General features: G+C 39.1%; 1 protein-coding gene across 8 annotated transcripts in view; it reads right to left on the bottom strand.

The window, feature by feature from the left end:
- tpm2 (tropomyosin 2 (beta)) overlaps positions 1–26,742 on the bottom strand; it is a 118,519-nt gene that overhangs the window by 55,969 nt on the left and 35,808 nt on the right. The window contains exon 1 of one of the 8 annotated variants that reach the window (XM_039759586.1): positions 3,930–4,220. The exons of 4 other annotated variants lie outside the window; for them this stretch is intronic. In XM_039759586.1, the coding sequence (XP_039615520.1) occupies positions 3,930–4,061 (132 nt within the window). In that variant the 5' untranslated portion in view covers positions 4,062–4,220. Of the gene's footprint in view, positions 1–3,929; positions 4,221–26,742 lie in introns of those variants that run through there. 3 more of the 8 variants (XM_039759585.1, XM_039759584.1, XM_039759583.1) reach the window with 3 other exon arrangements.

Below are 26,742 nucleotides of genomic sequence, written 5' to 3'. Positions count from 1 at the left end.
ATGTAGGGCTAGAAGTAGAATAATTTATAAATATTACCATGGCTAGTTGTTAAATAAACCATTTCCAAGAAACACTCTTGTGAAAAAAAGCAGAGAGCGCTCCAATACCAACAAGCATTTGAACTGTAATCCCTCCTCCTGTCATTACATTTATAGCAATGAGCCACAACAGGAGTATCTCAGGATTATTTATCAGCAGTTTGTGGAACTACACAAGTGAATTGACCCTTTGCTTGTTAAGGTATCTTGTTTGTGCTCAAGCTGGAGGCAGAATTTCTTCCTGATAATGTTTTTAATTGCCTTTAGGTTTAAACTGTACATGTCTCCAAGTGCATGCTTTCTGTTGGTATCATGTGAAGTGCAATGTTAGTCAATGAATAAGCCGAGGTGAGTGACCAATTAATATTCTCAGGCATATCCGAGTTTGTTCCATTTTCATCTGTGTTTCTGGAAGTGTGTTATTTAATATCCATCCATCCATTTTCTAACCCGCTGAATCCGAATACAGGGTCACGGGGGTCTGCTGGAGCCAATCCCAGCCAACACAGGGCACAAGGCAGGAACCAATCCTGGGCAGGGTGCCAACCTACTGCAGGACACACACAAACACACCCACACACCAAGCACACACTATAGGGCCAATTTAGAATTGCCAATCCACCTAAACTGCATGTCTTTGGATTGTGGGAGGAAACCGGAGTGCCCGGAGGAAACCCACGCAGACACGGGGAGAACATGCAAACTCCACACAGGAGGACCCGGGAAGCGAACCCGGGTCTCCTAACTGCGAGGCAGCAGCGCTACCACTGCGCCGCCAATGTGTTATTTAACATTTTAGTAAAAATAACTACAAGGGATAAATAACATATAAAAAAATTATATATCGCTTTTGTGTGGAGTATTTCATTAAGTACCACAAAGAACTCTAGAGCCTGAAACTTAACTTGCCATCTGCATTTAATGGTGATGAATTTACTATGCATGTATACACAGGAGGAGAACATGAAAGCAAGCACTGGCACTTCATTGAGTTTGGACTTTGATTCAATTCCCAGCTGAGGCAACTTCCGTGTGGAGTTTGCTTATTTACAAGGAGTGTCCTGTGCAAATTATGGTCATCTCTCCCAGCCCAAAGAAACTATGGGTTGATACCGGACTCTAAAACAACCTGGTAACACTGTATGCTATGAATGGCCGACATCTCATCCAGATTTTATTTCTGCTAGGATAGGCTGTGGTGTGTCATGAATTTGCTTTGCACTGGAAGAAGTAGATTTAGAATATGATCAGATAAGACCAAAAACAATAAGTGTTTCAGCTTTAGCTGCAGGCATAATTCTGTGCAAAATACTGTATTGATGAATGATTAAATGGGCTTTAAGGTTTGAGCAACTGAAAATAAAATCCAGAGATGAAATAGGAGCAATAGGGTGTTGTTCTTATGCAAAATAAAATTATAAAAAGCATGTATACCAAAATCTGTAAATATTTAAAGCAGATAATAAAGCAAGGCATTTACTTCATGCTGCAGTCAACACCCCCTCTCCAAAATCTAAACTTTTAGATTACAAAGGTCCACAAGCCACACCTCAACAATACAACTCCCTGAAGGCCTAGTAATCAGCCAAGCCCATTGTTTTCTTTTGTCTGCTTCCAAGATAGACAAGTTAGAAATATTTGCTTCCTGTGATGGGGCAGACACTCTCTTGATGGAACCAGCATGTAGGGTGGGAGGAACAAGGTGGGGTCCATGAATTTTCCATCACCCTTCTTGAAAATCGTCCACTACAATTGTTTACCTACCAGCCCTTGGCACCATTTACTACTCAGCTACTCCAACACATACCTACAACCCACAATATTCAGTGGCATAGTTTGTTCCATTTACATTTATTTGCATAGCAGATGCTTTTATCTAAAGCAGCTTACAAAAGAGGTCAACATAACTGAGCAAACATCAGTCTGGGGGATTGCGTTAGAGCAAGTTTACAAGATGAGGTTACAAAATTGATTTTCAGAAGTGTGGAGCTCAGAGTAAAATGTAAGTTGGTTAACATATCCTTAGTTGCAAGAACCTATCAAAACCATTATCAATTAGAAATTCACCGAACAAGAGAGTCTTCAAACACTTCTTAAACACATTCAGGGAGTCAGCAGTTCAAATGGAGGAGGGCTGTTCGTTCCACCAGCTAAGAGCTAAACATGAAGAGTCTAGACCGAGATTTGATGCCACACAAAGGTGGTTTCATCAGAAGACCTGAGTGGCTGGGAAGGAGCAAAGGCCATCACAAGTGTCCCCATATGTCTAAGTGCTGACCCACGGACTACTCTGCAGGCAAGCATAAAGGACATGAACTTAGTAATTCTTTCTCATCCAGCAGTTTAATCAGCTAAAACAATGCAATCCTCCCTTTTCCTTGGTTGTATTTTTGAGCCTCCTAGCACATTTTAAGGTTATCTATTTAAGCACTACCAGCCTTCAACGTTCAGAATGAGGGGCTTTAACAGTTTTTTTTTTTTGTATGGTTATGAGACAGGCACGTTGGAAAAACATCTGCTGCCTGTGATAGGGAAGCCACTGTCTTTGTGGAGGCAGTAGGGGCACTAGGAGAGCACTTACCTCGGAAACTACTCTAATCAGAATCCAATGAATTATAAACCAATCATCTTGAAAAATCAGCCACTGCAACCGATCTTCTAGCACCATCTACCATACACACAGCTACAATGGGGAAGGCCACTAATGAGCTTACCCATTCCTGTTGAAAACCTTAGCTCCATCACTTGGGGTTACCCACACTTTCATAACCAACTGGGCATCTAATGATCCCTTTCCCTTGTCAAAGTTTGTACCCTTAAGTTAATTTTGAACAAACATGTTTATTGGGTAAAATGATGCAATCCTCACTTTTCCTTTAATGCATTTCTGCACACCCTTACATATTTGCATTCTAGTGTTCAGGGTGAGGGGGTGTGGAATAGTAAAAAGCACAATTAGCATATTTGCACGCCCAATTACCAAACAGCCGCTCCCATTTTCACATAAAATGTGCAGAGTTGTGTAAAGCCACGCCCAACTCAAGCCTATACGACCACCTCCTCCATCACTCCTACTCGAAGATAAAGACGTAGTTCTTAGAACGTTACGACTGAAGGGTTTTTCCATAAGGCCTTTGGCTATTTGAATCGCGATAGTCCTGGCAACCCCTTGGCGTGCCCTTCAAATGAGTACACCATCCAGGACTTCTTTGTAACGGAAAAAACGAGAAAATGGAATGGGGGTCGTGGGGGAATGCTTGGCAACACTATTCTCCAGCTCCCCCTCAACACAGACACAATCTCCAGTCGGCCAACACCCACCCTGCACTACGAAGAAACTGATATCTCTGCTTCGCCGAGTGACTCGGTGCACGTCTAGCGACGACGGCAATTGCAGCAAAGCGACAACATACACCTAAAAAAAGGGCTTCTGTGCACGGTGACACTTTGAACCAGACAAATCGTTAAACGAGCACAAGATTTAAAAAAAAGATCGCCACTCCTTGAACCGAGCTACTGATAAAGCGGCTCTATGGTGGTTTCCAACATACAGCCCAAAGAGTTACAGCAGTGACACGAAGACGCACTTTTTAACGGTGTATTACATTAAAGGAACCGCGACAGTCATACACTATTAAAAATGCATGCCTCAAGAAAAAGCGAAGTGCACCGGGGGAGGGGAGCGTCTCCCTTGGAAACTGCGCCTATGCGGAGATGCATGCAGCCAAGTCTCCAGGCAACCGGTGCTCTCACGACCGCCACCTGCACGCCGGGGTCTCGGTGGATGCACATTCCAGTCCCCTTTGAAATGCGTTAACCTAGAAAAAATAACGCATTTCATCCACCGATACTCCGCGGAAAACGTTCTGTACCTGCCTGCCCACACTCACCCTCTCTCTGGCCTGCCTCTCTGCGTCCACCTCCCGCTGCAGCCTCTCCGCTCGCTCCTCCGCATCGTCCGCTTGCTGCTGTAGGGTTTGGATTTTCTTTTTTACCGCTTCAATCGAAGTCGTTCCAGCCATATTTTTTTTTTCTTGTGTTGAGCTTTGCGTTATATAACGAGTATTCCCCCAAAAAAGGGTGGTTGAGAATAGCGAGGAAAGCTCCTTTCCCTTCACTTCCCGGTGTAACTCCAGCTACGACTGCCGACTGGACTGGACAGTGGACGGACACGCATGCACGCCCCTCGCTCAGCCCCACTCTTCAAAATCGACTGGGAGGGATCAGGAAATTCGTCTCTTTGCTGCGCTACAACTCATTGGCTTGCTGTTTTCTCTTTCCACACGGGCTTTTTTATAATTACAATTGTTTCATTACAAAGTAGGATAATAAAATATATAACGTTCTTACACCCTGACCTCAGTTGTTTTTTATATTAATAAAGTACTAATAATTAATCTTTAGGAAGGCTTTACGTAATGCGAAGTTAACAGAAAGTAGCAGTCAACTACCAAGTATGCAAACGGGTTAATCACGTTTATATTATTATTATTATTATTATAAAATGGTGCTATGATTTTAAATTTCAAGAAAAAAACATTTTTTTCAAATAATCAATTTCATCATTAAGCAAGTAAGAAAATAGCGTTTAAAGCTGCTTTCTAGCTGCAGCAAGCCTTAGAATGCTGAGTCCAATTCCCAGCCTATTCACTATATAGGTGGGGTTTGCATGATGTCCCTGATTCTGCAGACTTTTCTTCCACATGTCAAAGATGTGTGCGTTAGGTTAACTGATGAATATAAATGGACACAGTATGTGTGTCTCTGTGTTGTGACCTGCCCTGCAATGGACTGGCACTCTTTTCAGGGAGGGGTCCAGACTTTGGCCCCTGCAACCCTGAGTAGGATTAGGCGGATCTGAAAATGTATGCAAGATCAATGCTTTATTTTTGTATCTATACTAATAAAAGGCAAAGCACTCACTCACTCACTCACTCATCACTAATTCTCGTGTAGGTAGAAGGCTGAAATTTAGCAGGCTTATTCCTTACAGTTTACTTACAAAAGTTAAGCAGGTTTCATTTCGAAATTCTACACGTAACGGTCATAACGGTCGACAACGTCCGCCATGTTGAACTTTCTTATTTATGGCCCCATCTTCACGAAATTTGGTAGGCGGCTTCCCTGCGCTAACCAAAACCGATGTACGTACTTATTTCGGTGGTATGATGCCACTGTCGGCCGCCATATTGAACTTTTCAACAGTCTTTGTTACTTATGGGCCCATCTTCAAAACATTTGGTACGCGGGTTCCCAACGCTAACTGAATCCTACTTACGTACATATATACGTCCATAGCCTGCAGCTCAGTCACCGTGTGAGGCAGTGGTCTCTACATTCCCTTCCTTGCTTCGCCACGGGATTCACGTCTCGCTGCTGATAACTACAGCCTTTTTATTTAATCCACAGCTTCTCCGCTGTTTTATTGTTCATTTATTACGATTATAGTTATTGTGTAGGTATTTTAGACTTACTTTACATTGTTCAGGTACCCATTTCCTTTATCATTCCAACCGTACCCGCATTAACATGTCTATCGAGGTGATCACCATCGATCAAAGAACTGTCACTTACCGAGTGGTTTCCATGCCCAGAGATGGCGCCTACCTTTTCCATTCTCTGTGTTACATATTGCACGGCCATATCAGGCTCACTCTTGATATCTGGAGAAACATTGTGTCTTATGTATTGAATGACTGGGACAGGTTCAAGGTGTGGACTGATGACGGTACAGGAGATAATTATACTACACCGGAGCACTAGAAGAGTGAAATGCTTAAGCCCTTCACCTATGGATCTGCATGTGAGTTGATGGCTGCCGGTGAATTGTTCAGTTGTCGCTTTCAAGTGTACCGAAATGGCCAAATATTTTACACCTTTGGACAACCGCCAATGCCTCTTAAACATCTTAGATTGACAGGTGACGATTTGAATAGTTGGACACTTTGATGTTTATGAATGCTTACACTCTCAAAAGCTGGATGTGAAGTTATCGATGAAACCGGTTGTATACTTACAACGCTTGACAGATACTGAATGTCACTTCAACACAAGTCCTGCAAATACTGTCGTAATTGAAACAAACCATGAAACTCAAACCGATTATGACAGCAGCAATCCAAGCTGTGAGATTTGTTCACATGGCCAACTGTACGTTACATGCTCAAGAGTAAGCTCAGAGCACAGCTTGGTCATATTACAACCGGAGGGCCGAACTGACAATGTGCTATACAAAGAGATCCTTAACAAATAATTATTGGTATATTTTCCCTCAGTTTAAAAAGGTTTAATTTTCTTCTTAATAAAACTTTTAAGGCATTACTTCGCCGCTGCGATGTGCAGGTATTTTGCTATATATATATATATATATATAGATATAGATATAATGTGTGTGTGTATGTGTATATATATATATATATAGATATACAGATAGATAGATATATATATATATAATGTGTGTGTATGTATGTATGTGTATAAATATATATATATGACAGCAACACTCATAACAGTGACAAAACAATTACATTGTCAATCATGTTACGTTATTATTAAAATGTTCACTTTTCTTTTTCATTACTTCTTTAACACACTACTTCTCTGCTGCGAAGCGCGGGTATTTTGCTAGTCTGATACAATTTTTATTTCACTTAAAAATGAAAGACAGGAAAATTGTTGACATAACTGACACCTGTGCTGTAAAACTAAAACGTGTTTATCTTGCTTCTCAGAACTGCATTTTTTAAAAACTGTGAATACTTTCTCTTTGGAAATTTCAACACCTCAGCAGACTCACATGTTTTTAAAAGATGAAATGGCTGAAAAATTTATCTTCACAAATCTAAATTCACATGAAGTAAAATTGTAAATTTTAAAACGCTGAGTAATTATAATTACAGTGTAACATTAATGACTCCTTAGTAATAGGCAAAATATATTTTAAATGATTGATTTCTATACCTTTATTATGTAGATTTCAAGCTGAGTTGCCTGTTAAAGGTACATCATTAAAGGCAACATATAATTTCATGCTGACAGATCCAGTATATACTTAATATTCATACAACAAATGATACAGCAGAAGTGTGTCAAGAAATGATACTGGGGCTCCTTCATACCAAAGGCAATATGCCTTTCTAATGCCTCTCTGTGAGTGTAATTGTTCTTTTTTTATCTTTAAATAAGTCAGACAATTTTCCCCCTTAATAGCATTTCTGGTGTACATTTGAGGGAGGCTGTTACTGTTTGTAAAGCTAAATGGCCCCTTGGGACAAATAAAGTACTTATTCACATATCTATCTATCTATCTATCTATCTATCTATCTATCTATCTATCTATCTATCTATCTATCTATCTATCTATAGTACAAAAGCACCGCTGACTACCAAAGAATTAAAAAAGAAGTGTTAAGATTAAGGGAGTGTTTTTTAAATGCAGTTTTAAGGATACCAATGTAACTGCTGGTTTTTATCCCAACCAATTTCTTATTTAGAAACCATTTAATCCTTAATTAGGCTGGTTACTTATTAAACAAGTTAAAAAATTAGATGGTTCTTTACATTTGTGGTATTTTGTTATTGGTAAGTTTTCATAATTGTTTATAGTGTACACTTAAATATTATTGCGTTCACTGTTTTACTCAGTGCCTGCTCATTTGTCTTGAATGTTTAATGCATTGTATGTTACATGTGAAGTGCACACAACTAGTTGTTTCAGCACTAAACATTTAATGTGTGGTATACTTTGTAAATGAACATTATTTTATTTCAGTTGTTGCTGTCACTGCATAATGTCATTAGTTCACAAGGTGTAGATACGTTTTCCTGAGAAATTCACTACAGTTGTGTAGATTTTGTAATTGAGAGTAGATCAGTACCCGTTATTTTCTTCTCACATCAAGTATTTTCCTATAACTACAGTTACATTCAAATGTGATAGTGATAGTACAAAAACCATCCAATGGTTAATCTGTTTGCTAATTAAAAAAAAAAAATTAAACAAATCCAATAAATAAATAAAATAATTTTTCAGAGAAGGTGAATTCCAAAGAAAATGTTTGTAGTTTTTAAGACTACGCAGCAATGGTACAAGAAAACTAAGTAATTGCAGAGGTGAAGCCTTATTTATAAATTAGTTGGAACAAAAACAGCAAAGGATACATTGTACCAATTTTAATATAATTCAGAACCTGGGTTCGCTTCCCGGGCCCTCCCTGTGTGGAGTTTGCATGTTCTCCCCGTGTCTGCGTGGGTTTCCTCCCACAGTCCAAAGACATGCAGGTTAGGCGCATTGGTGATCCTAAATTGTCCCTAGTGTGTGCTTGGTGTGTGTGTGCGCCCTGTGGTGAGCTGGCGCCCTGCCCGGGGTTTGTTTCCTGCCTTGTGCCCATTGTTGGCTGGGATTGGCTCCAGCAGACCCCCGTGACCCTGTGTTAGGATATAGTGGGTGGGATAATGACTGACTGACTGACTGACAATTCAAAACCACTATTGTGGGATCTGCTAATCAGTTAGTTAACTATGTCGTGCTCTTGACTGAAAGCAAACTAAGACTGAATACCCAAACACTCAAATACAAAATAGTAACATTTAGAGCAGAGTTTCAGTAATTTTTCTGTTAGGTTTCACAACAAATATTTATAATTCTATAAGGAAATGTGTTTTGTCTCCTCCAAGGCTTTAGTGACTGTACTGATTAGAAATACCACCGGTTAGTGGCAGACCACTCAGGCTAAATTCATTGATTGTTTTCCTTTTCCTACAACACACTATGACTCAGGACACCTTTTGGTCTTCTTTGGACACATCTTTTCTGAAATTCACCTTTTCTTTGTGGTTGCACTTTATGGGAAGGGCACTATATTCACTGTTTTCAAATACTCAGTTTATCTATTTTACTCAACTATATGCTCTTTTTCCTCTTCAGAATTGTGAGAAATGTTTTGCAATTCTGGCAGCAGCAAATGCAAGCATAAGTCTGTGTTTAAGATTTATTATGTGAAATAATCCAGTTAAACACATAGTTCATGATGTGATTGAGCAATAACAGAAATCCATCCATTTTTTAACCCACTTTTTGTACAAGGTGGTCCAAAACTAATTATGCAGATCCAGATCATCTGGATGACTTTGAATTATGCGGGGAAGATTCCAGTTCGGCGCAAAGACGATTCTTCATGTCATCAGTTTGCATACTTCTCAATGGTCCAGGATTTTTCAGGTGATTTTCTTTGTAATAAACTTAATAAGTTATAGCGTATTGAAAATTGCATAATTAGATCTGGACAACCCTATATTTCAGGCTCATAGTGAACTGAGTTATTAAGGCAAAATTGGGCAAAAGGTAGGATCTAACTTTAGTTGGTACACTCAGTCCATTACTTACAAAGAGAAATTCATGCAAGAAACAGTTCTTTGAAAGAAAAGCAGTCCATTGGAGCACATGGTGAACCATAAATACTTGCACATTCACTGTGGACGCATCTCAAGTCATCGGTTTACCTATATTTCATGTCTTTGGGATATGGGAATAATGAAGGGTATCCAGAGAAAACCCACAAAAACATAGGGAAGACTCTGTAACCTGGCTGGAAACTGAACCTTAAGCCCTCTAGGTGTGAGACATATTCCCTAACCACTGCTCCAGGAATGGACATTTCATTGATAAATATATTATAAAACATTTCTGAATGTTAATTGTAAAGAGATACATGTTAGTCATGCCATGCAATGTTTATTATAGACATCAGAATATTTGATATTCAGTTTTACATTATAAGTATAAATTCTTGTTCTAATGTAGGTGCTCATATCTACTGTACAGTTGATTCTGTTACTATACAAACAGCACATAGTCATTACAACTGTAATATTGTTCACAAGCATATAGATCTGAGTTTAGATAACATTCCACGTTAGCCACTACTAACCAAAGTTGTCCTAAAGACAGCAACAAGACCCTGAAGCTAATTTTTCCCTTTGAGACAAATAAAGCGCTAGCTATCTGTCTATTGGTAAATACGTAATCATTGACTAAACAGACAGATTCTGGGACATTAACCAGAGGAACCAGTGTTTTGTAACCCTTTTCTTAGGCACATTTTCAAAATGATTTTATTTCACATCTGTCACATCAACCTAACATCCAACTACGGAAATGCAGACAATCTCTCTAAGCAGCAGAACCATTTGCCCTGAAGGAGGGTACCATGCCAGAGCATGGAGGAAGCTTTCTCGCTGTTGGTAGACAAGAAAGATCTTTGTGATTCTTTCTTAAGGGATTATGCAACAAACAGCACTGCCAATTGATCTTTTTTAAGGCATAGAACTGGGCTAGGGTCGCCTCAGTATGAAATTTGAATGGACTCCCTGTAATCTAGCTTTCCCATTTACTAGTGCAACTCAAGCATATTGCAGTCATAAATAAAATATACAATCACTTTATATCTAATTATTGCTGTTACACTTTACATTATATCCATCCATCCATCCATTTTCTAACCCACTGAATCCGAATACAGGGTCACGGGGGTCTGCTGGAGCCAATCCCAGCCAACACAGGGCACAAGGCAGGAACCAATCCTGGGCAGGGTGCCAACCCACCGCAGGACACACACAAACACACCAAGCACACACTAGGGCCAATTTAGAATCGCCAATCCACCTAACCTGCATGTCTTTGGACTGTGGGAGGAAACCGGAGCGCCCGGAGGAAACCCAGGCAGACACGGGGAGAACATGCAAACTCCACGCAAGGAGGACCCGGGAAGCGAAACTGGATCTCCTAACTGCGAGGCAGCAGCGCTACCACTGCGCCACCGTGCCACCCTATTAATTTTATGTTTTAATTATTTATATTCATTATAAGGTTTATGAGGACTACAGGAGATTCAGTGATAAGATTCAATCTAAAAGAGAATTCAGTGATATCACAGCTTCTTGACATGGTAATGCTCTGGCATTTCTTCTCTGCATGTTTCAGACCAGGAGTGGCCAACTCCAATACTGGAGAGCCACAGTGGCTACAGGTTTTTATTCTAACTATTTTCTTAATTAGTGACTAGTTTTTGCTACTAATTAACTTAATGTAATTTATTTGCTATTTAAGACTCAGACCCTTTAAATCAGGGCTGAGCAATGTTGGTCTTGGAGGGCCGCAGTGGCTTCCAGTTGTTGTTCCAACCCAATTGCTTCATGAGAAGCCACTCTTTGCTGATGAAGCAGTTATTGCTCAAGTGACATTTTTCTAGTTAATTTTAGTTATCTCACGCGTTAAGATTTTGGACCCTTAATTGCTTATTTTTGTCTTAAATAGCTGTATTCATTGTTTTAACTGCATCGTATTAGCAATGAGATGTAAATGACAAAGGAATCGGCAGTTCTCCATCTAGCACAACTCGATTTCTACCTGTGTGTATTCATCATTCACTATTTGGTTTAATTAAGTACTCAGAAGCAAGCTGAGGAGAAAGTGGAGAACAAAAAATTGTTGCTTACCTGTTTTAGGCTTCAGATCACTTGGACGATACAGGTGTCATTAGAAAGGAAAACAAATCTGTGATTTAAGAACGAACTGACATGTTAGAGTTAAAACGTTAACATGCTCTGAAATTAAATAAGATCTGTTATTGGTGATGATTGGCTTCTAATTGGCTTCTAACTGGGTTGGAACAAAAGCCTGCAGCTCTCCAGTATCGGAGTTGGCCACCCCTGTTCTAGACTTAACTCTGGGCTACCGACTCTTCAGGAAGATTCCGTTTTTACACGTTTGGGAGCTAATTATGTAGGTTTTACTGAGTTCAGTTACTAATCACATTCTCAATCATTGTCTGGTTTGGTTCAACAATGGCACACTTCAAAAATAAATTACAGTGTGTTGTGAAGTCTGCAGACCTGTATATATCTCATGTCACTAACCATGTCAAAAGGATCACCACCCGGCTCATCACTTGTTTCAAAAACTCCCCTTTGGCAAACGCTTTAAGTCAAATAAAACTAAAACTAAAAGATACCTAAATGTGATGAATGTGATGTTCTGTCATCTACTATGATTGTGTGTATATGTACAGAAAATCCACATGTATGTGTGTGCATGTGCATACTCACTGCACACTCTCATTTGTACATCTTCATTTGGACATCTCCTTTATAATTGCACTATTCTGCAACTTTGTATCATTTTTTTAAATTATTTTTATTTATTTTTTTTAAATTATGCTGTTTATGTTATTTGTATGTGACGTTTTATGTTATAAGCACCATAATCTACCAAGTCAAATTCCTGTACATTAAGTGTTGTTGAATAAAAGGGATTTTGTTTTATAATTGTGTCTTTCATTTTTCTATTCTTTAATATGTAAAGCACTTTGAGCTACTGTTTGTATGAAAATGTGCTATATAAATAAATGTTGTTGTTGTTGTTGTTTTGATTCTGGTTATAGTACTTTTTTCAACTTGAAATCAGAGCAGACAAGGGTGAGATGAATGCATTTTAAGAGCTTCACTTTTAATTTCTGTTATGAAGACCCATTCATCAGGATTTTCACTCTTCTCTAACCATCTTGTGTGTAACTTGTGATGTATTGACTACCATCCAGGTCAGCTATTTTTTTGCACATGTTGCTGTCAGCTGAGTAGTTAGGCCTGAGACCTCAAACTGCTGGTACAATTCCTACCACTGATTCACTGTGAACAACTGAGCAATAAGACCAAGCAGACTTTAAATATTAGTTCACTGCATACATCAAGGACAATGAGACTCTTATCTTCATGTTTTGCTTGTCATTCATCAGCTATTTTATTTCATTGTGAAAACAGCAGTTTAAAGATTCCTTTAATGTATTTACTTGGAATTGCATTTAATACATTATCAAACAAAATCTAGTGGCCTGCCTTCATTTTATTGATGAGGATTATTTTTTGTCTTCATTGTCTTATTTTGAATATGTTTTGGATTAAATGAAGCAGCGATGTTATAGATGTACCCCTCCCATATTCATCGTATCCTTGTTGTCACCCATAACAACTCAGTAAGCAGGAATTCTTGTTGCATAGGGAATTTCTACAGCAACACATTTATATCATCTTGTAATGAGCTGCTGTCATGAAACTGCTTCCTAACTAAGATGAGCACTTAAGCAAGCCTTGTTCAGCTCAATGGGGCTCTTTGTGTATGTACAGTATATGAGTTTAGGCTATTTGATGAAAATATCAGCTTCCTTTCCAGTTAGCCTGGCTCATTGCAAAATGCTTAGGCTTATTGCAGTAAGATGAATAGTTTTGTTTTCAGGAGGTAATGATTTGACTAGTTAGTATGAGAAATAGTGTAGTATATGAATATTCTGTAATTAAGCATTGTCCCGAAAAAGCATATTAATCTTGTTTATTGTGCTTGCCTTTATTTCCTGTTATGAACAGTATAAAAGTGTAATATTAACAAAAACATATAATTCAAAGCACTTGCCCATTTATTTTTATATGGAGCAAGTTCCCTTAAAAAGTTGATTTCATCAAGGAATAAAACAGGAAAATTACAGATTTATGTCTTTTTTAAAGCAGACAACTCATTTTCATATGTCTGTTGGTGCAACACATGCTTCCTAACAGCTGAAATGACTGTACACACATACAGTAGCCAATGCCATACACACCAGTGAAATGGACCACACTTGGAAAATGACATCTTGCGAATGAACACATCAGAATATAGCTCAAAATATAATTCACTGTTAGTATTTAACTCATAATAGAGTCTCAGCGCTGTTCGTTTCTCCACAATAAACTTGAATTGGTCATTGGACATGCCAACATCAAACGTCTTAATGAAGTTTTTGGTTGAATTAAAGACATAAGCGTGAATGAAATAAAGGATATGTTGGCCTCTGCAAAAACATCTTGTGAAGATGTTTCATAAGAAATCTGTAGTTGCGGTTCTCCAAATCCATGAAAATGAAAAAATAAAACACATACAGAAGCCAATGGACTGCAGATGAATCCAACATTTCTGTATTTAAACTTTAGCAAGTATAAGTGGAAAGAAACACATGTTTTGAAAGCTTTTACTATTTAATTAATACATGTGATTCCGATGGGTAACAAATATAAACAGTATATTTCAGATATTTTACCTTATCTGTGAAACAATGTATATCATATGCATTTTCTTATTTTATTTCATTGGGGCAGTATGGTGGTAAAGTAGATAGATCCAGCATCTTGCATTTCAGTCATACCTGGTTATTGCCCAAGTTAAGTTGGCATATTCTCTTTATTTCTCAGTGAATTTTCTTCCCACATACTCAAAGAGAAGCAGGTTGGGTGATCTGCAGCTTCCAAATTGTCTCCCATGTGTGTATACTGTATGTGTGGTGAAGATTGAATTAGTAGGCCCCATGATGGATTGGTGTTTTGTCCAGGGCTGTATCCTTACATATATCTGGTTCTGCTATGACATATCCAAGGATTAAGTGAGTTTAGCCATGTATGTAGGTAATTTTATTTTCTTACTGGATGCTTTCACCAATAGCAATTAAAACAAGATATGTGCACAGGCCTAGACATGGACTAAAGGCAGGATGAGTGACTTGGATATGAGAATATAAGATGTCAGTTGTGGAGGCTGAGCCTTCATCTATGTGCTTTACATTTCAGCCAAAGAGACATTAGGACATATTGGTTAGGTAGACAGAGATAGACAAACGCATATGCAATTGTGTCTAGCTAGCAAACTGACTGATACTGCATATTTATCTAACCAGCATGTAGACAGTCAGATTTTGTTTTATGTATACTTTTTTGTAATGAATTCCTCAAGTACATACTAAACATGTACACTCACTGAGCAAATTATTGCGAACACTACACTAATAAAGGGAAGGACCTCTTTTTGCCCTCAACAGGAAACATTACTTTGAGATTCTGGTCCATGTTTACATGATTGCATCACACAATTTCTTCAGATTTGTCAGCTCCATATTCATGCTGTGAATCTCCTGTTCTACCACATCATAAACCTGTTCTACTGGATTCAGATCCGGTGACTGGGAAGGCCACTGAAGAACACTCAACTCATTGTTATGCTCATAAAACCAGTTTGAGGCAACTTTTGCTTTGTGACACGGTGCATTATAAAACTGGAAGTTGCCATTAGAAGATGAATATATTGTGGCCATGAAAGGATGAAAATGGTCAGCAACAGTACTGAGATAGCTTATTGTATTCAAGAAATGATTGATTAATGTTAACAGACCCAAAGAGTTCCAAGAAAACAATCCCTACACCATTATATCACAACCAGCAGCCTGGACTGTTGGCACAAGACAGGTTGGGAGTATGGATTCATCTTGCTGGTGCCAGATTCTGACCCTACAATTTGTGTGCCTCAGTAGAAATGAAGATCCATCAGACCAGGATACATGTTTCTAGTCTTCAACTTTCTAGTTTTGGTGAGCCTGTTTCCACTACAGCCTCAGCTTTCTGTTCTTGGATGAGGGGACTGGGACCCAACATGGTCCTATGCTGTTGTAACCTCAAGGTTTGACATATTGAGCATTCTGAAATGCTTTTCTACTCATCCATAGTTGTACTGTATCATTTCTGCCAGCTTGAACCAGTCTGGCCATTCTCCCCTGAAATCTCTCCACAGACCTGTTACTCACTAAAAGGTTTTTTTTTATCAAACCATTCTGAGTGAACTCTAAAGGCCATTGTGCATTAAAATCCCAGAAGATCAGCAGTAACAAATACTCAAACCAGCCTGTCTGGTACTAAAAATCATGCCATGGACCGAATCACTGAGATCATATTTCTTCAACCATTCTGACGTTTGTCGTGAATATTACCTGAAGTTCCTGACCATTATATACCTGACTGTATGCATCATGCTGCTACCACATGATTGGATTATTAGATTATTGCATAGATAAGCAGGTTTACAAGTGTTACTAATAATTTGCTTTGTACGTGTGTATATAGTTGTTCACATAATTTGATAATATGACTACTGACAGATTAAGTGATTCACAGACCCTATAAGTCAGTAGTAAGCGAACTGGTAATTGTGTGCATTACAATGGAACTTCATAGTCATGAGGTGGTTACAATACTATACAATTCAAAGTAGTTTATAAATTAGATATAGTCAATTAAGTTGCTGTAATGGTAAGAGCTGCTGTCCTACAGATTCATTGTCCTTGCTTTGAATCCCATAACCAGTAGGATTTACTGTATATCCATTGCAGTTTACTCATTCTCCTTTTGTTTGTGCTGTTTGCGTTCTTCTAAGTACTCCAGTTCTCCTCCTACATTCCAAAATATTTATGGGCTGATAATTTCAAATTGACCGTCTGTAAGTGTGAATGTGGTTGTCTGTGTGAGCTGGCTGTGCTATAGACCAGGACTCTGTTCACAGTTAGTCTCTGCCCAGTGCTGCTATGACTGGCTACAGTCCCTAATGGCAATGAAAAGGATCAGGTTTGAGACCATTATATGCACAATTACTGGCATATGTAAGGAGCTAAACTTCTGACATGTTAAGTAACTCACTCAGGGTCACACTGTGAGTTATTGATGGGGACTTCACAGCAATGAAGTAGTCAGTAGGTCATGAACAATATAGTTTCATGACAGGATATAAAATATATACATATTGTACTTTGAAATTCAATGTAAAAAGTTTTGTCTAGAATGGAGATCCATCCATCTATATCCTAATTACAGGGACACGGGGGTCTGCTGGAGCCAATCCCAGCCAACACAGGGCACAAGGCAGGAAACAAACCCTGGGCAGGGCACACACACCCACCAAGCACATACTAGGGACAATTTTGGATCGCCAATGCACCTAACCTGTATGTCTTTGGACTGTGGGAGGAAACCAACGCAGACACGGGGAGAACATGCAAACTCCATGCAGGGAGGTAACAGGAAGTGAATCTGGATCTCCTAACTGCGAAGCAGCAGCGCTACCCACTGTGCCACCACGCCACCCTGAAATGGAGATAATCTGTGAAAATAGGATACAGTTGCTACAGTCTAAAAGCATCTTAAATAGCAAGCACTGTATATGATTTACAATCCAACGGCTTATCCATTAGGTAGCAGAAAGCATTTGAACTGCACTCGTGTTATTTGCATCCATGCAAACCTTTAAGCCTTTGCCTGAAACAGCAGCAGCTCAAGTACTGATTTGGAGACCTATCTTAAATATTGTGCACGCTGTGAGCAGCAATTAAATAAATTCCACTGACGTCATTGTATGACATTATGACTTTTTCAAAGACACAATACTAAACTTTCACAAGAGTAAACACTTTTTAGCTTCTTTGAAAAGGCAGGCCCAGGTAACGGGAGAGTCACGTGTCTCTCGCATGAAGTTTTTGGTAAATGATTGCCAAGAACATTTACAGATTAAGTTCCTAATGGGAATAAGTAGATATTCTACTTATTGTTTTTGGGTGGTGTCAAGTGCAGCAAAAGACAGTTCATTTTAGGTGTATTTACAGAAATATGAACCCCAGGGAGGGTGCTTGTAACTGAGTTGACACCCAGTTATATTCACTTAACCTTTTGTTTCCTTTCTCAAATCACGGAGCAGCCAGTCCTACAGCAATCCAATTCATAGGCCAAATTACTTTTAAAGATTTTTAAACATTCTGTTTTAGGGCAACTTGGCATATTTTCAAGGATGTGATTTCATTTCCAACCCACTCGCTTATCTTTCGGCTACACCCTGCAGAGTGGCTTTTGAATGAGTATGTAGTCCTTCAAGGCTGCCAGCACACACAATGTAGATTTTCCAGTAGTACTTTCCATCATGTGAAACAAATACAGAACAGATTTTTTAAAGAGGTGTGCATACTCTGCATACTTTTGTTTTTTGTAACTATACCATTTGCATATTAGAATATAAAAGAGAATGTGAAACAATAAGAGATAATCCTCAGTAAAAATATTATTTGCAAACCTTTTCATGAAAGTTTAGCAATGCAAATTGAGATGTATAGACACCTACTATAGATAGATAGATAGATAGATAGATAGATAGATAGATAGATAGATAGATAGATAGATAGATAGATAGATAGATACTTTATTAATCCCAAGGGATTACATCTTGCCTGAAGAAGGGGCCTGAGTTGCCTCGAAAGCTTGCATATTGTAATCTTTTTAGTTAGCCAATAAAAGGTGTCATTTTGCTTGGCTTTTCTCTTAATCCCAAGGGGAAATTCACACTCAGGAGTGTAGTTATGGAGATGTTGCGTTGGGTCAAACCACCCCTACATGATTTGAGCAAGAGAGAGGGTGATGAAAATCTACTCTGAATTCACCCCAAAATGACAAACGCTTTAATTTAAAATTATTATGCTCAAGAGGAACTTTCTCCTGGACCTATGCATGTTATTGCCACAATTCAACCTGCCTCTGAAAATCATGGTGCATATATAATGCCGTTTTAATTTTGAGTACTTCTCTCCATGTGGAAAAAAAATACATTAAATGCTTTCACAGACTTAAAATGTGCAGAAAGGATATTGATAACATGGAAGTGCTCGATCTCTAAGATAATGGAAGGGACTTGCATTTATATAAACAGTCACTATATTATGAAGGGCCATATGGTGTACATTTCCTGGCAACATTTACTAGAAAGGATGCTAGAAAGGAAATAGCTTCTCCAGTCAATGCTCTTCACAGCAAAGTCAGTACGTGATAAACAGACAGGCTCTTGGGGGTCAGATTGATTAATGTGGATTGATTGTTGAATGTGGAGCTAGTTTCTGCTTAGCAACTGAAATTGTACATTGGGCTTCTTTTCCCTAAACATTACAAAGGAAGTCAGAAGTAAACATATTAGTTAAAAATGTAACTTTATCAGTCATTCATCCATCCATTTTGTACAGGTGCTTTTTTCAGTTGACAAATCAGAAGTAACCAAAGTCTAATTGGCCTATCCCATCCATTCTTCTATTACCTGACCTAGACTTATTTCCATTTCAACATCTTTTGATATCCATCCATCCATTATTCAACCCGCTATATCCTAACTACAGGGTCACGGGGGTCTATTAGAGCCAATTCCAGCCAACACGGGGTGCAAGGCAGGCAACAAACCCCGGGCAGGGTTTCAGATCTTTTGATATGGGAATCTATAGTAGAATTACTGAGTACAAGGCAGGATACCAGCCTTGGCAAGGCACTCTCATGACACAACTCATACTCATTCACACATCAAAGAATTTTCTGAGGCTTACCTTCTCCATTAAAGGGTCTTGGAAAGTTGGAGCCTATCCACTCGTGTAGCCACTCTCACTAAGTCAGTTTAGACACTGAAGGTGATCTAGTGACCAAGGCATTCGAACTTTAACTGTAGGTACTGTATGATGGTTCAATCCCTATATCCAACTTTCGATCATCCCCAATCAATTCACATATCTTGGATCTAATCTAGTTATAAAATGAACAAAATGTAAATAATAGGGTTAAGGAATATATTACATAATTAATCTTTTACAGTCACTTATTAACATATCATTAATATTTCATTGCAAAGGGGGTAAAAGAAAACATTCTGAGAAAACAAATGTGGAAACTTTAGATTAACAATAACAGGCTGGGAGTCAAACCCAAGTTCAGGGGATGTGAGGCAGCAGCAGTAACACTTTATATCTGCAATGTTTATCTCACGAACTATAAAGCAGGAATCAACTCTGGAGCTCCATCCATGGCGGAATGCACACACAAGCAACCAGTCACTGGTCATAGCAAGACTTTGAAACTAGAAATCCTGTGAACATGAGTAGACATGAAGAATTTACACAGAAAACGCCACCGTTAGGAACAGAACTACGTCCAAGAACTGTGAGAGGGCGGCATTAGCCACTGTGGCACCACTGTGCTTCAAAAATCATTTAGTCAATATTTATTTTATGTGAAGTCTCTATTATGAACCACTTTACAAAACACATCATGAGATCGCAACATTAGATAAAATGTATTGTATAGCTAAATAAGATTTCAGTGGTAACATAAGCTTGGAGAATTATGAATATCTGTACTCCGCATACATACAGTACAGTATTATTAACTTAGTACAGTAAAATAATTCTACTTTGTATATCAACTAGTGTCTTTACCAAATATGTAAAAACATTACAAGCATAACAAAACAAGTTATGATGATAAGTAGAAGAAGAGAAGGCACCATTGTGATGCTTCTTCTCACACATACTGATGCCAAAAAGTCATATGTAGATATTATCAAGGGCCTTATGGAGAGGAGGCTTTCCATCATTCAAACACAGGACTGTCTCCTGACAGGGCTCCATGGAGCCTTTAGTTTAATGAGACATTTTAGTGCTTCATTTTATATGAAGGAATCAATTGCTGACCCCCAAATTATCAGGAGACCTTGCAAACATTTGACAGTCCTCATTAGCCCAACTTAGTGTCTAAATAAAGGTTCAAACATCCCTTGCACTTGCTGAGAAGCTTATCCTCTAGCATCCTGGATAACTTTCCTCAGATGCTTTCCTGGCTGTCATTCCCTGTTCTGCACAGCCACCACCTTGTAGCCCCTGCTTTATGACACTGGACTGTTCAGAACCTCTCCTTTTGCCAGGATACCACTTTGTCTCTCATTTGCTCTCTTTCCAAAGTCACTCCTACCCTGCTGCATTGTAAGAATGTCCTTTTTTCTGGTAACCTCTGCCCAGCTGGATAATCTTTCAAAAAACTAATAAAAACATGAATACATTTATGAGCGATCAAAAGCCTTAGCAAACCAAACATGCAACATCTAAATTTAGTGTGAAAGCATGCAGCAACATCAACCCAAAAAGTGTGTGTGTGGTTTGTTTTTTTGAATATGGCAAATGCCAGGCTTGTTTGTTGTTTACCTCATAATGCACTGATAAATTCAGCTCATCCATTGTTTTTGAGCAGATGCCTGTAATTGTGTGATCATTCCTAAAAGGTTCTGGATATTGAAAACCAGGAATTGTAACCAAAAGGCTATAAATCAGTTCTCCCTGCTGACTCACTGTGCATTCTGAAATGATTTACTTACTGTAACCTACCCATACTGCCATTGCAGAAATATGAAAACAACTGGCTTACAAACAACTAATCTAAACCAGTTTGAATAATTCAGGAATAAATCACCATTTCAAGTCCATTGCGGGGTCCACACAAGTACATACAGTACCTGTACTCACACAGGACCAATTAGGAACTGTCAATCAGGCTAACTTGCACATCTTTGGGGATAATGGGAGGAAAATCTGAGCATTAGGAGAAAATTCCACATTAAAACATTAGAAAAATGATGACAAGAATGGACCATTCAGTCCAACAAGCTCATCCATCTTATTCACCTAGACTGTGAAAAATAACATCAAGTTAAGTTTTGAAGGCCCCTAAAGTCCTGCTCTTCACCATACTACTTGGTAATTTATTCCATGTGGCATTGGTTCTTTGAGTGAAGAATATTTGTGTAAAATCTGCCCTCCACAATTTTCAAACTGTGTGTCCATGTTCTTGTTTTACAATTAATTTTAAAGTAACAACTGGAGTCTGCTGTACCATTTCCTTTCATAATTTTAAACACTTCAATCACGGCACCTCATATCATCTCCAAAACTAAAAAGTTTCAACTCCTTTAGTCTCTTCTTATAGCTCTTACCTCTTAGTCCTGGAATCAGCCTATGTGCTCCTCTCTTTCTTTTTTGTAATATAGTACTAGGTTGTTGTACCGTGTTAGCCATTACGAATGTAGAGAAAAGCCAAGCAAAATGACACCTTTTATTGGCTAACTAAAAAGATTACAATATGCAAGCTTTCGAGGCAACTCAGGCCCCTTCTTCAGGCAAGATGTAATATGAAAACCAAATCTGAAGACATTGCTCAAAGAGAAGCCTTCCTAATGTGTTATGTAACTTAAACTCTCTTGACTTGTACTCCACACATCGTGATATTTATAACACCCTACTAGCCTTTTTAATCATTTCTGTACACTGTCTGGATACAGACAGTGATACGTTCACTATGACTCCTGGGTCCTTCTCATAAGGTGTACAAATTTCAGATCTCTCATTGTGTTCTCAAATCTAGTATTTTACTTGCTACATGTAATATTTTAAATTTACTTACATGAAATTTCATCTCCAACAAATCTGCCAAAGTCTGTTTTCTGTCCTAGTCTCTCTGTAATAATTTAGCTGGTTCTATATTATCTGCCCTTCCACCTACTTTGGCATCATCTGCATATTTTAAACAGCTTATTGTTTACATTCCTATCCATATTGTTTACTAGGGGGCTTTGTCCCCTGCTCACTTTGCTCGCCAACCCCCGGCCAGAGCTACATGCCAGCCACTTCACATCTCTGGTGCTCACTTATGTGGATTTCACTTTCACCAAGCAACAAATATTTTAATTCTGGCAGATATGCCTCTTCATTGGGAAGAAACACTACCTTTCCCTGATGGCAACACGAATTAGATGATCTACAAGTCTCCAACTTAAAGTTTAAATCCAAACAATATATTCAATCTCTTTTCGTTGTTCCGTTGTTTCACCGAGAAATAATTTCCGTTTGTTTTGCACAAATGCCATCTTTACTATCATTTTTTTTTGAGACTTTCGAATTTTAGTACTTTCATTATTTCTAACGTGCTGTGCATGTTTATCACGCCAGTGTTTTTGAATTCTTTACGATGTTCTACTTTGTCATCTACTCTTTGTCTTTTATTTCCATCTCCGGGTGTGGTGAAATCTCTTGGCACAAAGTCTCGTCTCGCGGGACGTTAAAGTATCTTTCTGAAAATGTCTTGTCTCGTCCCAGGATTTTTTTTATTATAATAGAGAGATGTATGTGCCCCAGCACTGACCCCTGATGGACACTTAATTCAGAAAAAGTTCCCCTAACAGTTACTCACTGCTTTGTATTTTTGGGGAAATTATGTTCCCACCTGCAGACTGTGCCCTGAAGTCCCACTTCTTTTAGTTTGAGAGCATAGACTCAGCAGGAACATGCAGATTCCACATATTAACCAAAACCCTGGACCCCAGATACAGCAGCATTAACCACTACTCCACCTAGAAGACTCCAGACTTACATTAAATTAACTTGAATTTGTTATAAATTAATAATGCAGTGTTTCTCACTAATACTTAAATTCCTTTGCTTTTTTATGTCCCATAAATACAGAAATGTAAGTAGTACAAATATGAACAACATAGGCCAATGCAAGACCTCCTCACCTAGAAGGCAAATTGGATTGAGCGTTTCATGATGTTTTATCTGAGCAGCCGTCGTGCACTAAATATTTAAAGAATCTGCAAGAAGATACTCAGAGACAGAGTCTGATTAATGCATTTCTTGCTGCAGCAAAGTGCTTTCAGGAGATAAGATGACAACAGTAAAAATGACATGCAATGAACAGAAAAAATATGACTTTGCAAAATGTATGGATTCATACTGATATTCTCATATGTAACTAAAACAAAACATGGCTGTTATCTGATTTCCTCCTGAACTGTTGCGAGTTACATGTCAGAGCTGTGTTAGTGATAAGTAATTGTGTATTGATAAGTGATAATGCCACATCATGTTGTCACATTGTTGCTGCTTTCTTTGATTTTCTCCCATATTCCAAAGATCATAACCTCACATAACATTCCCAATCCTGCTTAAGACAGTTCTGGGTTGCGGGGATCATACAGCCTGTTCTAGCATCTCCAGACCCAAGGTGGAAACCATCCCTGGATAAGGTCCCATACAGGGCCAACAAATTATGTTCACTTCCACATTTTATTTGCTCTGATATGGATACTGTATGTAACCTTAAGAATGGCATTCAGACCATTAATGGGTTCTTGATTTGCATCAGTTACCATTTAGGATATGCTTCAGCTGCCTGTAACCTTGTAATATATACGTAATACAGGTTCAAGGAATGGACGGGTGTAGGGATTATTGATTTTTAAGTCTCACCTAAACACTTAATTTTTGTCATTTGTAGTTTATGAATATGTTAAATATGTATTTATTTGTTTCATATCTGACTCTACTGCACCTACTCAACACTACCCTACTGATGCTCAGAATTTCTATGAATTCTTACTGTCACTAATTATGTACACTGCTTCCCCAGTATTTTATTCTAATCTGTGTGGGCTCTTCCCAAAGTGTTAATGGTTTTGTCCCATAACATTGTTTTTTAAATATTTCTTAATCAAGTGAGTTATAGTGTGCTGTTTTGGAAAGCACTTTGTGATTAGCCATTGTGAAAGAATGATTGATTGAGTTCCTGCCCTTATAGATATTTTCATTTGTTCACAATTACCTTGGAATTATTATCACGTGAATGTGTAATGTGTAAATAATCCTTATGTTATCTCAGTTGACTAGAAGACCATTTATATTAAAGACACATAAAATGTAATGCTAAAAGATTTTTCAAAAAACTTTCCAAAATGTTAAAAAATTTTACTTTTACAAGTAGAATCCATGTTTTATTGGCCAAGTTATTTGTTTTTTATTTGGAAAAAGGCTTTTAAAGTAAATATGAATACACATTGTTAAGTGTGGGCGGCACGGTGGTGCAGTGGTAGCGCTGCTGCCTCGCAGTTAGGAGATCTGGGTTCACTTCCGTGTCCTCCCTGTGTGGAGTTTGCATGTTCTCCCCGTGTCTGCCCCCGGGTTTCCTCCCACAGTCCAAAGACATGCAGGTAAGGTGCACTGGAGATTCTAAATTGGCCCTAGTGTGTGCTTGGTGTTTGTGTGTGTGTCCTGTGGTGGGTTGGCACCCTGCCCGGGATTGGTTCCTGCCTTGTGCCCTGTGTTGGCTGGGATTGGCTCCAGCAGACCCCCATGACCCTGTGTTTGGATTCAGCGGGTTGGAAAATGGATGGATTGTTAAGTGTATTTGTTTTTGTGCATGCAGTATACACAGTTTACAGTATATACTTATATTAAAATAATAGAAGCAGATACGTGGAACACAAGGGTGTGTGGCATCCCTGCAAGTGCAATAAAGGCCCAGGCCTGCTAGGGACCCATAAAAAAGGAAGGAAGTCTGCCTTAGACTACTCAAAATAACTGTCAGTTATGACATTAAAAAGAGAAGACCAACAGAGCAGAGTAACCGGATTATCTGTAAATTAAACAGATAAAAGGAAAGATCAGTGAGCCCATCTCTAATATTTTTGGAACTGCTACATCTTAATAATGCTTAATACTGTACAAATTCAGCTAAATTTCATGTGCAACAGTTTTCCAGGAAAGGAAAAAATACTTTCTCCATTTAGCCGTGAACCACTCATTTGCACTGAGATTGCACAGGTGGTGAATCAGCTGAGGGAAGGCTGCATGGATCTCTGGCATCCGGGGTGAACTTCTCCAGGCCTGGTAGTAAGGCTGTCCTCCTGGCATTGCAAGCAACCTTTGCTCCCACTTGGGAGATGGGTGTCATTCCAACTGACTGGAAAATGAGACTTGTTGTCCCTATCTGGAAAGGGAAGGGTAATTGCCTGGATTGTGGCAACTGTAGGGGGATTACACTACTCTTGCTACCTGGTAAGGTCCTTACTAGTGTCATCCTCAATAGGATCCACGATCACTTGCTCACCTATCAGTGACTGGAGCTGTCTGTTTTTACGCCAAAGAAGTCTACCATCAACTGTATTGTGGTACTGAAGGTTCTCATTGAGCACAAATGCGAATATTAGCAGAGTTTCTTTGCAGCCTTTGTCGGTTTCGTAAAGTGTTTGACTCAGCTGAACAAGCTGCCCTGTGTGACATGCTGAGACTTTTCAGGATCGCCCTGAAGTTGCTGGATGTCAAGGCCAGCCTGTACACTAGTGCTGTGGATGCTGTGCAGAGTGGAGGCAGTATCTCTGTGTTTTTCCCAGTCGATTATGGGGTTCATTAGGGTGTGTTCTTGCTCCTACCCTGTTCAATGCTTGCATGGACTGGGTATTGGGTAGGGTGGTGGACTCCATCTACTGTATTGGTGAAGAAAGATTCACTGATCATGCCTTTGCCAATGATGCTGTGATCTTCGCGGAATCAATGGAGGTTCTGATTGGGGCTCTCGAAAGACTGAGTGAGGATTCCGAGTGTCTCGGCTTGAATGTGTCCTGGATAAAAACCAAGATCCAGGCCTTTAATGACCTCTTGGGCACAGCCATCAACAGAATGTGTGTGTGGAGGCAATGTTGACCTTGTCGAGAGGTTTACTTACCTCGGCAGCAACATTCATGTCTCTGGTGACTCTACCTATAAAGTCAGTAAACAAATTGCGAGAGCATGAGTGGTCACTGGAAAGAGGTGTGTGGCAATCCCGATATCTTTGCAAAGGGATGAAGGTTAAGTCTTTAGAGTCCAGGTGCTTTCTGTTTTGTTATATAGTTGCTCGGCATGGACGCTATCTAGTGACCTGAGACCGTTACTGTGGTTCTTCGGAGAATCCTTGGGTACTGCTGGTTTGACTTTGAGTCAAATGAGCCATTACTCAAGGAGTCCCAAATGAGGCACATTGCCTGCATGGTGAGGGAGCATCAGTTACGACACTACAGCCATGTGGCATGATTCCCCAAGGGTTATCCAGCTCACAACATTCTCATTGTTGAGGATCCAAGTTGGCTGGACCAGGCCAAGAGGAAGCCCATGTAATGTGTGGCTGCGTCAGATAGAGTGTCATTTC

This window comes from Polypterus senegalus, chromosome 7 (genome assembly GCF_016835505.1).
Source record: "Polypterus senegalus isolate Bchr_013 chromosome 7, ASM1683550v1, whole genome shotgun sequence".
Taxonomy (NCBI): Eukaryota; Metazoa; Chordata; class Cladistia; order Polypteriformes; family Polypteridae; genus Polypterus; species Polypterus senegalus.
The sequence above is the reverse complement of the archived record's forward strand: the minus strand, read 5'-3'. Positions and strand labels throughout refer to the sequence as shown.